This window comes from Dendrobates tinctorius, unplaced genomic scaffold, assembly GCF_039654945.1.
Source record: "Dendrobates tinctorius isolate UK_male_01 unplaced genomic scaffold, ASM3965494v1 ptg000241l, whole genome shotgun sequence".
Classification (NCBI taxonomy): Eukaryota; Metazoa; Chordata; class Amphibia; order Anura; family Dendrobatidae; genus Dendrobates; species Dendrobates tinctorius.
In genome coordinates, this window is record NW_027361908.1 from 4,341,296 (window position 1) to 4,354,279 (window position 12,984).

The 12,984-nt window shown below is 40.7% G+C and overlaps 1 protein-coding gene across 3 annotated transcripts in view; it reads left to right on the top strand.

Moving 5' to 3' along the window:
* Window positions 1–12,984, top strand: part of CUNH12orf75 (chromosome unknown C12orf75 homolog) — a 64,371-nt gene that overhangs the window by 36,437 nt on the left and 14,950 nt on the right. For all 3 annotated transcript variants that reach the window (XR_012222731.1, XM_073556925.1, XM_073556924.1), the window contains one exon: window positions 8,893–8,917. Coding sequence is in view for 2 of the 3 variants with exons in the window: in XM_073556925.1 (XP_073413026.1) it covers window positions 8,893–8,917 (25 nt within the window). In the remaining variant the exon portion in view is untranslated. The remainder of the gene's footprint in view (window positions 1–8,892; window positions 8,918–12,984) is intronic.

Sequence of the window (12,984 nt, forward strand, 5' to 3'; positions counted from 1 at the left end):
GCTTTGGGTACCATATCCCTGTAAAAGAATTTAAAATAAAAAATATTGTTGTTCTCACCTTCCAACGTCCCGCGCACCCTTCCCGCCTCTCTCCATGCTCCCGTTCCTAGTAATCCTTTGCGAAAATGCCCGCGATGACGTCCGTTCTCGCGGGATCGCGAAGTCTTGCGGTCATTCGCACAACGTCATAGCGAATTACCGCGAGACGTCGCGATCCCGCAAGAACTTGTGTCATCGCGGGCATTTTCGCAAAGGATTACTGGGAATGGGAGTGTGGAGAGAGGCGGGAAGGCTGCGCAGGATGTCGGATGGTAAGAATAACACTTTTTTTTTTTTTTTAAACATTATACTGTATCTTTTACTACTGATTCTGCATAGGCGGCCTCAGTAGTAAAAAGTTGGTCACACTTGTCAAACACTATGTTTGAAGAGTGTGACCAACCTGTCAATCAGTTCTCCAAGCGATGCTACAGGTCGCTTGGAAAACGCTAGCATTTTGCATGCTAATTATGCTTGCAAAATGCTAGTTTTTCCGCGGGAAAATCGCGGGAATTTAAAATGCGATTTTCCCGCGGAATGGAATTCCGGAACTCGTGGTAATTTCCGCAAGAGTTCTGCTACGTGTGAACCCAGCCTAATAGTTATGGTAATCCTAGTTGACCTAAAATGAAAAGGTTTATACTGATCTATGGTGAGATATTGAGGGGAAAATATATAATATATATAATTTTGTGTGTGTATACTGTATATAATATATAGGTAGATAGATTTTTGGCCAGGGTGCCCAAACCTTACATGCCACTGTATAAAGGGCACTAGCAGTATACATTTGTTAAAAAAGGGAGTGTATAGTCGCCTGCATAAATCAAGGTGGACATAATACGGCATTAGCAAGTAAATAACATGCCTGTTAGTTATTTCAACAGTTCCAGTGCAAAGATTAGTGAAAATAATCCAGCACTTTACCCTAATGTACCTAAAATGGCCATAAATTCATGATCTGTCATTCATTGTTATCCCACTTGTGTTTTCAAGTGGATATTTTCTTTTATCTTCATCAGTGTATGTATAAATTTCACATAAAAGTCTATAGATTATAACTTAAACCCCAGTCCTGTGCCCAGCTGTAAAACAGGCCTTGTATATTACATAGCTGTTGGCCAAACTATGGTGCGACTGACATTCCTTCCAACTCCCCCATATACAAGAATGCTGGGCTCAGGCAAGCGTATGCGTTTTCTGAGAAAACCAGTGACAAAATTATTTCCTTCTTTAATAAACCTTGTTTTAGCAAGAATGACGCTGGACCCAGTCTTTGACAATTTGTTGAGAGTTTGCGTCCTGAATAAAGGGGGGAATGAAGAGCGACACCCCCCACTATGAGGCTGGAGTCACACTAAAGAAGAATACGGATAAGTGCTATGTGAGAAAAAATTGCATAGCACTCGGACCACTGTTAATCTATGGGGCAGCTCCCATCAACATAGACTCGCCAATTCAAGTCTATGGGTGCGAGAGAAACTCGCACACCGCACGGGCTATCAGTGTGACTTGTGAGAAATACGCACCGGTGTCCTTTGAAAAGCTGGCAATTCAGTGCGGCGTACAGTAAAATCACACTGACGGCTTACTATAGAATAGAAATATACATATAGTATAGGGGTGTGTGTGTATGTATATGTGAATACATTTTTTTTTTTTTTTTTTTTTGAAAATTTTGGAAGTTTTTTTTTGTACCACTTAAATTAAAAGAACCTAGACATGTTTGGTGTCTATGAACTCGTAATGACCTAGAGAATCATAATGGCAGGTCAGTTTTAGCATTTAATGAACATTGTAAAGAAAAATCCAAAAAACAATTGTGGAATAGCACTTTTTTTTTTTTTTTTTTTTCAATTTCACCGCATTTGGAATTTTTCTTCCCATTTTCCAGTACATGGTATGGTAAAATGAAATCAATGGTGCCATTCAAAAGTACTCCTCGTCCCGCAATAAACTAGCCCTCACAGGGCCATATTGACAGAAAAATAAGAAACGTTATGGCCGTGGGAAGAAGGGGAGCAAAAAACTGGGTTAAGAAGTTGCCTAGAATTACAATACAGGTTTGCGTTTCCCCCCCCCCATGGACAAAATGTACGTTCTTTCTGGAAAAATAAAGCGGACACCCCACCCCCCATTTGTGCATTTGAGGACAATCTCTTTGAAAAGCATTTTTCAGCATTGGCTCTATCTTCCAAAAGCAGCTTCAGGCAGACAGATCATGGGAATCGGTCATGTCAGATTTAGCATGTAAACTGTTCTCAGTGCAGTGTTAGATATGCAATGTGCATCACTAACAATTTTTTATTCATTGAAAACAAAGCTGTAATCATTTGCAAAAAGCACTTCATATAATTATATTGTACCTGCTCATTTAGTCATAGGGGTGTGCTTCTTCGGATTCAGTCACGGCTGTCGCCGCCCATGCAATCTGGATGATGTTCCCGAGGTTGCGCCGACATTGCTCAAACCTGATTTGAAAATTCCTGCGTTTGTGCAGTGCATCATAGAGCCGCGCTGACAGTGTCAATCCGGTAGTGTCTATTGCACGGCGCATGCGTCTCCTCCCCAACTGACACTGCATAAGTGCCACTCAACAATACAAACTGCGCAAGCGCAGAATTTTCGAATCCGATTTGAGTGACATTGGCGCAACCTTGGGAACATCATTCAAATTGGGTGGGCGGCGATAACCGCAACTGAATGAAAATGAAGCACACCCCTAGGACTAAATGAGCAGGTACGATCGAACTATATAAAGTACCTTTTGCACATGATTACAGCGCCGGTTTTAATGAAAAATGTTAGTGATGCACATTGCATCTCTAACAACGCAGTGAGGACAGTTTACATGCTACAAATGACATGACAGGTTCCCTTTAAGCTATATATTAAATGGAGTGCTAATGCTAATAAAACTTATACTGTATAATTACTTTGAAAATGATTTCATGTCCAAAAATCTGTTCAATATTAAAGTTACACTTTAGTGGGAATCTATTATGAGTTCAGTCCCCTCTAAATTGGGGCATGTGACAGTGTGGTCTCCTGGAGACCCCAGAAATGCAAAGTTAATGGGACCTCATGGCTGCATTGTCTGTCTTCTGCCAAGCGGGTGTAAAATAGGTTGTATCTCTATTTGTACTTTGCTTTTGCGTCATGTAAAAATAGGAACTGGATGTCCTGTATGAATTCTGCTCTGGAGCTGCCAATTAATGTAGAAGATAAACGACCATTGTGTCTGGCACATTCTCTTCTAGTCCCCAGTATGCTGACCTTCACATCATGATCAATACTCGGGGTCTAATTCATCTCTTGTGATTTTGTTACGTCACTTGTCCTATTCATTGACATTTTCGTGCCAAATTCATCACACACAATTCATGAATTTTGCCAGAATAAAACGCACTCTTTATTTTGGTCTTTAACCTGTTGTGTAACTTTTTTAGCGCAAAAAGTTCCAGGTTCCATTAAAATGTGGCAACATTTGCATGGGAATATCTGGCATACATAAAATCACTCAAAGGGCGATCCGTAGTACATTTGCTTCTAATTGTGCGGCTTTTAGAAAAGTTGCTAAAGATGAATCGGGCGAAAACATGTGGAAATCCTCAATTCTGCTCACAACGGCAATCTCCTAAAAAAAGCAACCAAATAACCCCAAGACAAATGCATAAAAAAGTGACTTCTAAAAAGGCTCATACTGAAGATGAATGTGGCGCAAACTCAAAACGGTGGAAAACAGTAAAATAGACTCAAAAAAAAAAAAATTCAAGTGCAATAATGATTCGGGCCTTAGTTATTTAAATTCAGATTCCGTCATCAGGCTGTGGCCATGGACAACCCTTTTGAATTCTTATAGGAGACTTAACTTAAAGGCTTTTCACGATATTGCGCGTCGGCCGAACATTAAAATACAATGCTACACTATTTATTCGGTGCAATATTTTTATGCATGAAAAAAAATTTTTCTTCATGGAAACTGAATGAATTTGGCTTTATTTTATTACGATGTACAATACAAAATAATATTGTGGTACCGTGTTAGCCAGGAAAATAGATGTGAATACTTATGTCCCCCCAAAAAATTGAGAAAAGTATTCAAGGAGTGATACCTTTATTGGCTAAGCAGAGAAATTATATTTGCAAGCTTTCAAGGCTCAGAAGGCCCCTTTATCAGGCAATTACTGAGAAGATATGGCAACATTTATATAGGAATTATACAAGGACATGAGATGCTTGAAAGATAGGCCAAGGAAATCAAATAAGGTTTTGTTATACATGTAGATGAGGTGGACGTGTTCTATTAGAGATCTGAAGATCATCTTGTAGAGGTGAGGTGTGAACTGAAAGTGTTCTGTCAGACATCATGAGACCATCTTATGGAGGTGTGAACTGTGTCCATGTAACGAGTCATGAATCCAGGTGTCAAATTAAGTCCTATTGTTAGAGATTGAAACATATGTATAAATTTGAACTCCCATATTTTCCTTTCTCTGTCACTATTGAAATGACCTTTCAAAATTGGGACTTTTAGATCTGCCATACTGTGTCCAGGTCTAGAGAAGTGTATTCCTACAGGCGTGTCCAGCTCATTTTTTATCGTATGTCTATGCAGATTCATCCTTGTTTGAAGTTTTTGTTTAGTTTCTCCTATGTATGTTCCTGCATTGCACCTTGTACATTGTATCATGTACACGACATTGGAGGATGTACATGAAAAATAGTTTGTGGTGGGTATGGGGACTTTATCTGTTGGGAATATGTGGGTGCAGGTTTTGCATTTCTTACTGTTACAGGGGACTGTGCCAGTCTCTGATGGTGATGTGAGAGCACTTCTGACAAGGATATTCCTTAGGTTGGGAGGCAGTTTATAGGAGAGCAGTGGCAGTTCTGGGAATATTGTTTTCTGTGTTCTCTGTGGAATATGGGTTGGAGGTCAGTGCCAATTTTCCTTAAAATGTTCATGTGAGGGTTGTACGTGACCACAAGCGGCACCCTGTTTTTAGCCTCCTGTTTGTAATCCAGGAGGCTGATTCTTCGGATCCTTGTAGCTCTGTGGATCTGTTCATCTACAAGTGGTTGATATCCTTGTTGTAGGAATGTTTTCCTAAGTGATAGTAGTTGTAGTTTTCTATCCTCGTCTGAACAGATCCGAATGTACCTTAGAGCTTGACTGTAGATTATTGATTTTTTGTTTTTGTCTCGGATGAAAGCTGTTCCATCTCAGGTATGCCGGACGTCCTGTGTGTTTATGGTAAATAGTCGTTTGTACGGTATTGTCTTTGTATATGGTCATTTCTAGAAAATGGATTTGGGATTTTGAAAAGTTGAGGGTGAGCTTGATGGTTGGATGGAACTTTTTGAAGTTTTTGTGGACGGTAAGCAGGTCCTCCTTTTGAGCCTTTCCAGATTATTAGTAGGTCATCAATGTAGCGGAAGTATGCTAGAGGTTTGATAGTGCAGGATGCCAAAAAGTCTTGTTCTAGTTTAGCCATAAACAGGTTAGCATACTGTGGTGACATTTTGCTTCCCATGGCGCTGCCCATGCACTGTTAGTATATATTGTTTCCAAAGGAAAATTAGTTATGGTGGAGCACAAACCTGATGAATTGCAAGGCTAGTTCCGTGGCCATGTTGTTTTTTTTTTTTGGAGGAAAAATTTGCATGCAGCAATCCCATCTCTGTGAGGAATGTTGGAGTATAGGGAGTCTACATCCATGGTTGCCAATATTGTACCCTCTGGAAGTGGGACACAGTGCTGACAATTTGCAGAGAATGTCTGTGGTGTCCTGGATGTAGCTGGGTGTTTGCCTCACCAAGGGTTTCAAAATGTTCTCCACCCAGCCAGAGATATTCTCAGTTAATGTCCCAATACCAGAGATGATGGGTCTCCCTGGATTACCTTCTTGGTTATTTTAGGTAACATGTAGAAGGTACCTATTTGGGGGTTGTCTGGTATTGGCTCTAGTAGGGAGGATGACATAATATAGATCATCTTTGTTAATTCCTCTTTGCATTTTTTGGTGGGATCTTCCTGAAGGGGGGTGTAGTATTTTTTGTCCAAGAGTTGTCTGTGTGCTTCCTGGATGTAATCTGTCTTATTCATAATTACTACAGCTCCCCCTTTATCTGCTGGTTTAATGATATTTGTCATGATCCATGCTGGATCAGGACTGATATAAAGCACAGGTAACCCTTTTTTTTTTTTTTTTTTTTCCTAAGCTGTGCTTAAGGTGTTTTTGCCCCCCGGTGGCCATTAGGATTATTGCACTGTGTGTTGTTTGTTCTAAGTTTTCCCCCTGATGGTGGTGAGCATCGTTGCACTCTAGTTTCTTTTGTTTAGTGCACATGATTATAATGCAAGTGTGATTGTTGGCTCTGCTATAAGAGTCACAGGTGTTGCAATCAGTGTTGGTGATAGTGTTCATTTCAACCATCCTTGGTGGAGGAAGGAGCTGGAGAGCATTCCTTGCCTTGTAGCTCTGACAGAGCTTGGTGGCAGCGATTCAGGAGGAGAGCTACATGCTGGTGGTGGACTCAGTTGCCAGGAGCAAGTGTAACAGAGTAAAGCTAAGTGGTGTTTCCCTGTTTGTGTTTTTCCTTAGTGTGTATTAGTGCAGCGGTGGGGCCAGTGTCTGCGCCACCCAGCTCCCTAGCTAGGGATAGGTGGTAGGGTGTGCTAGGGTGGCAGGTATCCTGATCGGTGTCCGATGCGGAACCGGCCTAGGGAACGTTAGTGTGAGGGACACTGACTCAGGGGAGTGCAGGAGGTCTCCACTCCCCGCTCCCTATCACAGGGCCCACCGTTGTAACTGTTTCCCTTCCCTTTGTCTTGTTGTTTTAGTTACCGGCCTGCGAGCCGTGTCACACAGGACAGTATCACGTGCCGCGTCCTGTTGTTCTAGTAGTTTGAGTTTGGTTGAGCCCTGGTTGTGGGGTCCAGTTTGTCCTCTTTCTTTTTTGATGTGTCTGTCTCACTGATTTGTGATGGATTATCTGTGTGGTCATGGAAGAATTCTTTTTGCTTTAATCTGCGGAAGAATTCCTCAATATCACTGCAGAATTGAGCTGTGTCAAGCTGTTTAGTGGGATAGAATGTTAGACCCTTTGCTAGAACTTTCATTTCGGCCATATTTGTCTCATACTGTGAGAGGTTTGATAAAAAATGAGCTGGACACACCTGTAGGAATACACTTCTCTAGACCTGGACACAGTATGGCAGATCTAAAAGTCCTAATTTTGAAAGGTCATTTCAATAGTGACAGAGAAAGGAAAATATGGGAGCTCAAATTTATACATATGTTTCAGTCTCTAACAATAGGACTTAATTTGACACCTGTATTCATGACTCGTTACATGGACACAGTTCACACCTCCACAAGAAGGTCTCCTGATGTCTGACAGAACACTTCCAGTTCACACCTCTACAAGAAGATCTTCAGATCTCTAATAGAACACTTCCACCTCATCTACATGTATAACAAAACCTTATTTGATTTCCTTGGCCTATCTTTCAAGCATCTCTCATGTCCTTGTATAATTCCTATATAAATGTTGCCATCTCTTCTCAGTAATTGCCTGATAAAGGGGCCTTCTGAGCCTTGAAAGCTTGCAAATATAATTTCTCTGCTTAGCCAATAAAGGTAATACCCTTGAATACTTTTCTCAATTTTTTGGGGGGACATAAGTATTTACAGCTTTATTTTATTGTAATCGAGGTCTGCTTAATATTATCATACATTCTTTTCATTCACATGCTCAGTGGTATGCTGTAAAGTACTGGCCAAGCACGGAGAGCTATGCTTCACGTCAAGTGATTAAGTTTACGGCTTACTTGTTTTATGCAAATTAGCCAGGACTAGTCCGGTGGGTGCTGATTACCCCCAGGTTAGATCGGCCTTGGGTCTTGTACCACACATTGGTATTGTAGCTGCAATACGTAACATAACTAACACTAAACATGAATATGGTGCAGCAATGTTTATATATAATCCTGTTCTGCCCCTTTGAGCTCTTTGTAACTTTTAACTCTTATTGATTTTTTTTTTTTTCTTGCAGTCTATGTTCCTCTGTAACTGCCTTGCACTGCAACTCTGTTAATGGTTTCTTGATAAATTATTGTGCAGTGTCTCAGGTTATCTAATTTAAGGAAACCTTATTGTCTAGTGATTGACCCAGCAGATAATACTGAAGGTAATGAAGAGTTGGTTAAGTATAGGCATCTTTTGTTGGCACAGTCCATATGCAATGTGTATACATCCATAGAAAAATGTGTTGTACTATAGAGGTCACTGACTCTAAATGTGGCACTGTACTAGGATGTTGTCTTTTCCAAGTCAGTGCCTGATAATTATCCCCAGCTCATTTATTTATTGTGAATATCAGCTCAGCCACAAATTAGGAGACCATGCAAACTTGAAGAGGGGCCGAACCCCACCCAATCGCTTTCTGCCTAGACAGTGTACATTGTCACAGTTGTGTGGGTGGGGTTATAAAGAGCTCCGCATTCAGAGAGCTGCAGCAGAAATCTGGTGGCAGATTCCTTTTAATTGCTGTAATTATTCAGGAGCAAGGATCCTCAAACCTCTGCAGAGGATGAAGAAATAGGAATGTTCTTTAGAAATGTTGTGCTTTAATATAAGGGGTAGGGTTTCTCCTTGTGGAGAGTGACATGCCAGGTATGGCACGCCAGTATGAGGAGACTTAAAGGCCTTGCATGCTCCTCTGGGAAGTTGTATATGCAAATTGCCTCTTCAGAGAGGAAGAGGACTTGAACTCTAGAGCCAAATATTAACTGTATTACTACTGGCATAAGTTACTGAATTAATTTTAATACCTTTTACTTTCTAGGTAGCAAAGGTCCCAGTAAAGATATGTGAGTATGTTATATGCATATACACTATGTAAGCTTATTACCTATTGTATTGGCTTCTAGATGGATTCAATTTTGCCCCATATATCTATTCTTTATGTACACCTTATACCTTCCTCTAGAAAAGTGCTCTTACACTATGTTCCCATACATATGCAATTAAGGTTGTTTTTACTCGTCCGTTTCCATTTGGTTATAGAAGCAGGGTGAGTAACAGCAGTGCCACCCCACAGCTTCTGCCATCAGCCTAAATCGAATAGTCATCAGGAGGTGGCACTCACCCTACTTCTTTTATAGCCCCCTGATTTGTTTCAGTGAATGAGGTAGCAGGGACAGAAGGAGCGTGGCAGCATAGAGAAGTGACCGCTGCTTCTGTCATCGCTGCTACTGAAACGGGACGTCAGCATTAGATGGTGGGGAAAGAAGCTGTGGTGAGTAACAGCAGTTGATGACAATCCGTTATAGGACACAAAAAGAAGCAGTGGGAGTGACAGCAGTGTCCTATGATCATCTGTTTGAGAATACCCAGAGCATGCTGGGAGAAGTTGAGGGAACGGTAGGGAATTTTGAATTTATACATTAGAAACGTTTTCAGTTTATTGGATTAAATAAACGTATTATGAAATTCACTGTTTGATTTGGGCAACACTTTTCGATACACTCCTGTTGGAAAAAAATGAAGACCTGACTACTGTATATTGGACTTTTATAAGATATATTGAGCTGCTGACTCCATTTTCTTGTGAAGATATTGACTCACTAACTGAGGGTACAACTTTTGTTCAAAGTCTATTACATGATATCAGAAGCACTCAGCGTTTCTCTAATGCCAGTACTAAAACACATAACCCAAAACTCTCCTTTTCAGTGGCAATCGCTTTAGGAGTTCAAATTCCTGTTGATCTCATGAGTAGCAGCTCTCATGGTTTGGGAGGGTAAATGCTCTAAAAATGGGGATCTCAGCTTTTTTTTTTTTTTTTTTATAGTTAGTAGGAAAAAAGAAAATTCTTTACGCAGAAAAAAATAAAGTAGGACATGGTCTTCAATAAAATAGAAAATGCACCCAACTTGAAGAATATTGCAATCATTTTATTAAATCTTCCCAAGTGAAAACACATTGTTTAATTGTTTCGCAGCCATGTGGTCCTGGTACTGTAATTCACAATGTTATAGTCTTAATGCTTTATTGGTGCAATTGTGCTTTTGACCTATTAACTTTATTATTTATGTATTATTAATTCATTATTTTTGTTAAATTTTGTAGAGATATTTCTTGAAAGGCTGTGTTTGGCCAAAAAATTCAGTGTCTTTTTTTCTTCCTTTTCAATTGGTCAATTTAATAAAATTATTGCATTATTCTTCAAATTGAATGCTGAAGCTTTTTCTATTTTGATAGCATTTTTTATATACCGTACAGGTTTCAAGCAGTCCTTACTGCTCCTCCTTTTAGTTTTTTAATAAATTGCTCTCTACCTTGATTTATTTTGTGGGGGGGGGATTATGCCCAGGATAGGATGAAGCGGGACTTTCTGATCTCAAACTGTCATTCAGGATCTCTTCTTATCAGAACATTAGATTGTTCATGAAATTGCTAATCTAAGCAATGGGTATCTTTTGAGCAAAAGACTAGTGTTTTCCCCATAAAATATCTGCCATGACTCTCTCCCACTCATAGACAGCAGCACACCCCAACCTGAATAAAGGACTCCTTCGTAAGGAAATCCATGTTAGGTTGGTTTCACATTTGCGCTTTTGTGCGCAGCGCATCGTCCGCACCCGTGCGCATGCGCACTGCGCACCTATGTTTAACATGACGTGCACATGGTCTTGCGCACACTTGCGTTTTCGTGCGCATGCGTTTTTTTGTCTTTCGCGCCAGGCGCGCCAGACGCAACATGTTGCATTTTTTGGTGCGCCCTGTCTCGGCAAAAAAACGCATGCGCACGGAATGCGCAAAAACAAAACATTGAAGTCTATGGGAACGCATGCGTTTTTGGGTTAAACAAGTCTAGAATGTTCTCTAGACAATGGAAAAAATGTCACACCTAAAAACGCATGTGCATAAAAAAACGCAAACGCATGCAAAAACGCAAGCAACGCTGCGTTTTTTTGACGCATCAGCGTGCGCATGACGTTAAAAAAACGCGCGTTTGTTTTGCGTTTTTCTTTGCGTTTTTTATGCGCCCGATGCGCTGCGCAAAAAAACGCTAATGTGAAACTAGCCTTATCCAGATCACAGGAAACTCTCATTCCCTTATTTTATAATTCCGCTTTTCAGCTAATCTTTGTAGAGACAAATGGATACAATTTTACAATATATCCCTCCATTAAAAAATCATCAAAATAATTCCTGAGTTTCTACCAAGTTTCTCCGTCATTTATTCCCTTGGTTTCTCCCTACTCAATACCATATCCAGGGCCGGTTTTATGCAAAGTTGGGGCCCTAGGCAAAATTTAAAATGGGGCCCCAAATGCTAACATATTGCACATCACACAGAAGCATTTCGATTGTATTTACATGCGCTGAGCTCAGGACGCTAAATGTGTGTGATCGACAATATTGAAGTTGTTCCACACTTGTTTCCTGGCCTCTTTCCACCGTCTGAGAAAGAATGATGGGGACAGAACAATCACTAATGGATCACTAACAGATCACCATACAGTATCATGTTATCAGCAGCACATCTACAATTTACGCCCCATAGTCCTCAACACGGCCGGACTGGGACTAAAATTCAGCCCTGGCATTTGAAGTTACACAGGCCCACTAGTCACATGGTGACTATATAATATCTTTGTACACTTGAAGGTTACAAGAAGTGAGAGGATATTAACACGACTATATAACATGTAGCCACAGCTGTGCCCATTATTTCAGCTCAGTCCTATTTATTGCTTTTAGGTACAGTAGAATGGAAGAATGAGTGGAAGAATGTCTCAAGTGGGGTACCACAGGGCTCTGTCCTGGGCCCTGTATTGTTCAACATCTTTATCAACGATTTAGATGAAGGAATTGAGGGTAAACTGATTAAATTTGCTGATGACACAAAGCTAGGAGGGATAGCTAATACTAGAAAAGAGAGAGAGAGGATTCAAAAAGATTTAAATAAACTGGAGAAGTGGGCAGCAACTAACAGAATGGTTTTTAACAGGGAGAAATGCAAAGTACTACATCTGGGCAATAAAAATGGAAAAAGCATATATAGAATGGGAGGAATAGGGCTAAGTGACAGCACATGTGAAAAAGACTTGGGTATACTAATAGATCACAGACTGAATATGAGTCAACAGTGTGATGCAGCAGCAAAAAAGGCAAATGCAATTCTAGGATGTATTAACAGAAGCATACAGTCTAGATCACGTGAAGTCATTATTTCCCTCTACTCCTCTTTGGTCAGACCTCATCTGGAATATTGTGTCCAGTTTTGGGCACCACATTTTAAAAAAGACATCAACAAACTGGAGCAAGTTCAGAAAAGAGCGACCAGAATGGTGACCGGTCTGCAAACCCTGTCTTATGAGGAAAGGTTGCAGGATTTGGGAATGTTTAGTTTGCAAAAGAGAAGACTGAGAGGAGACTTAATAGCTGTCTACAAATATCTAAAGGGCTGTCACATTGTAGAAGGATCAACTTTATTCTCATTTGCACAAGGAAAGACTAGAAGCAATGGGATGAAACTGAATGGGAGGAGACACAGATTAGATATTAGAAAAAACTTTTTGACAGTTAGAGTGATCAATGAGTGGAACAGGCTGCCACGAGAAGTGGTGAGTTCTCCTTCAATGGAAGTCTTCAAACAGAGGCTGGACAGACATCTGACTGGAATGATTTAGCGAATCCTGCTTTGAGCAGGGGGTTGGACCAGATGGCCCAGGAGGTCCCTTCCAACTCTACGATTCTATGATTCTATGATTCTAGTACTCCTCCCAAAGCTCTTTCCCCTTTTGTACGCAGAATTCCTGGCAGAACTGCTATCCATTGGGCAACCAGACCCCCTGGTCATAGCTGCCCCTATCATACCTCCCAAGTTTTGAAGAAGGGAAAGAGGGAGAAAGACAGCGGCGCCCTG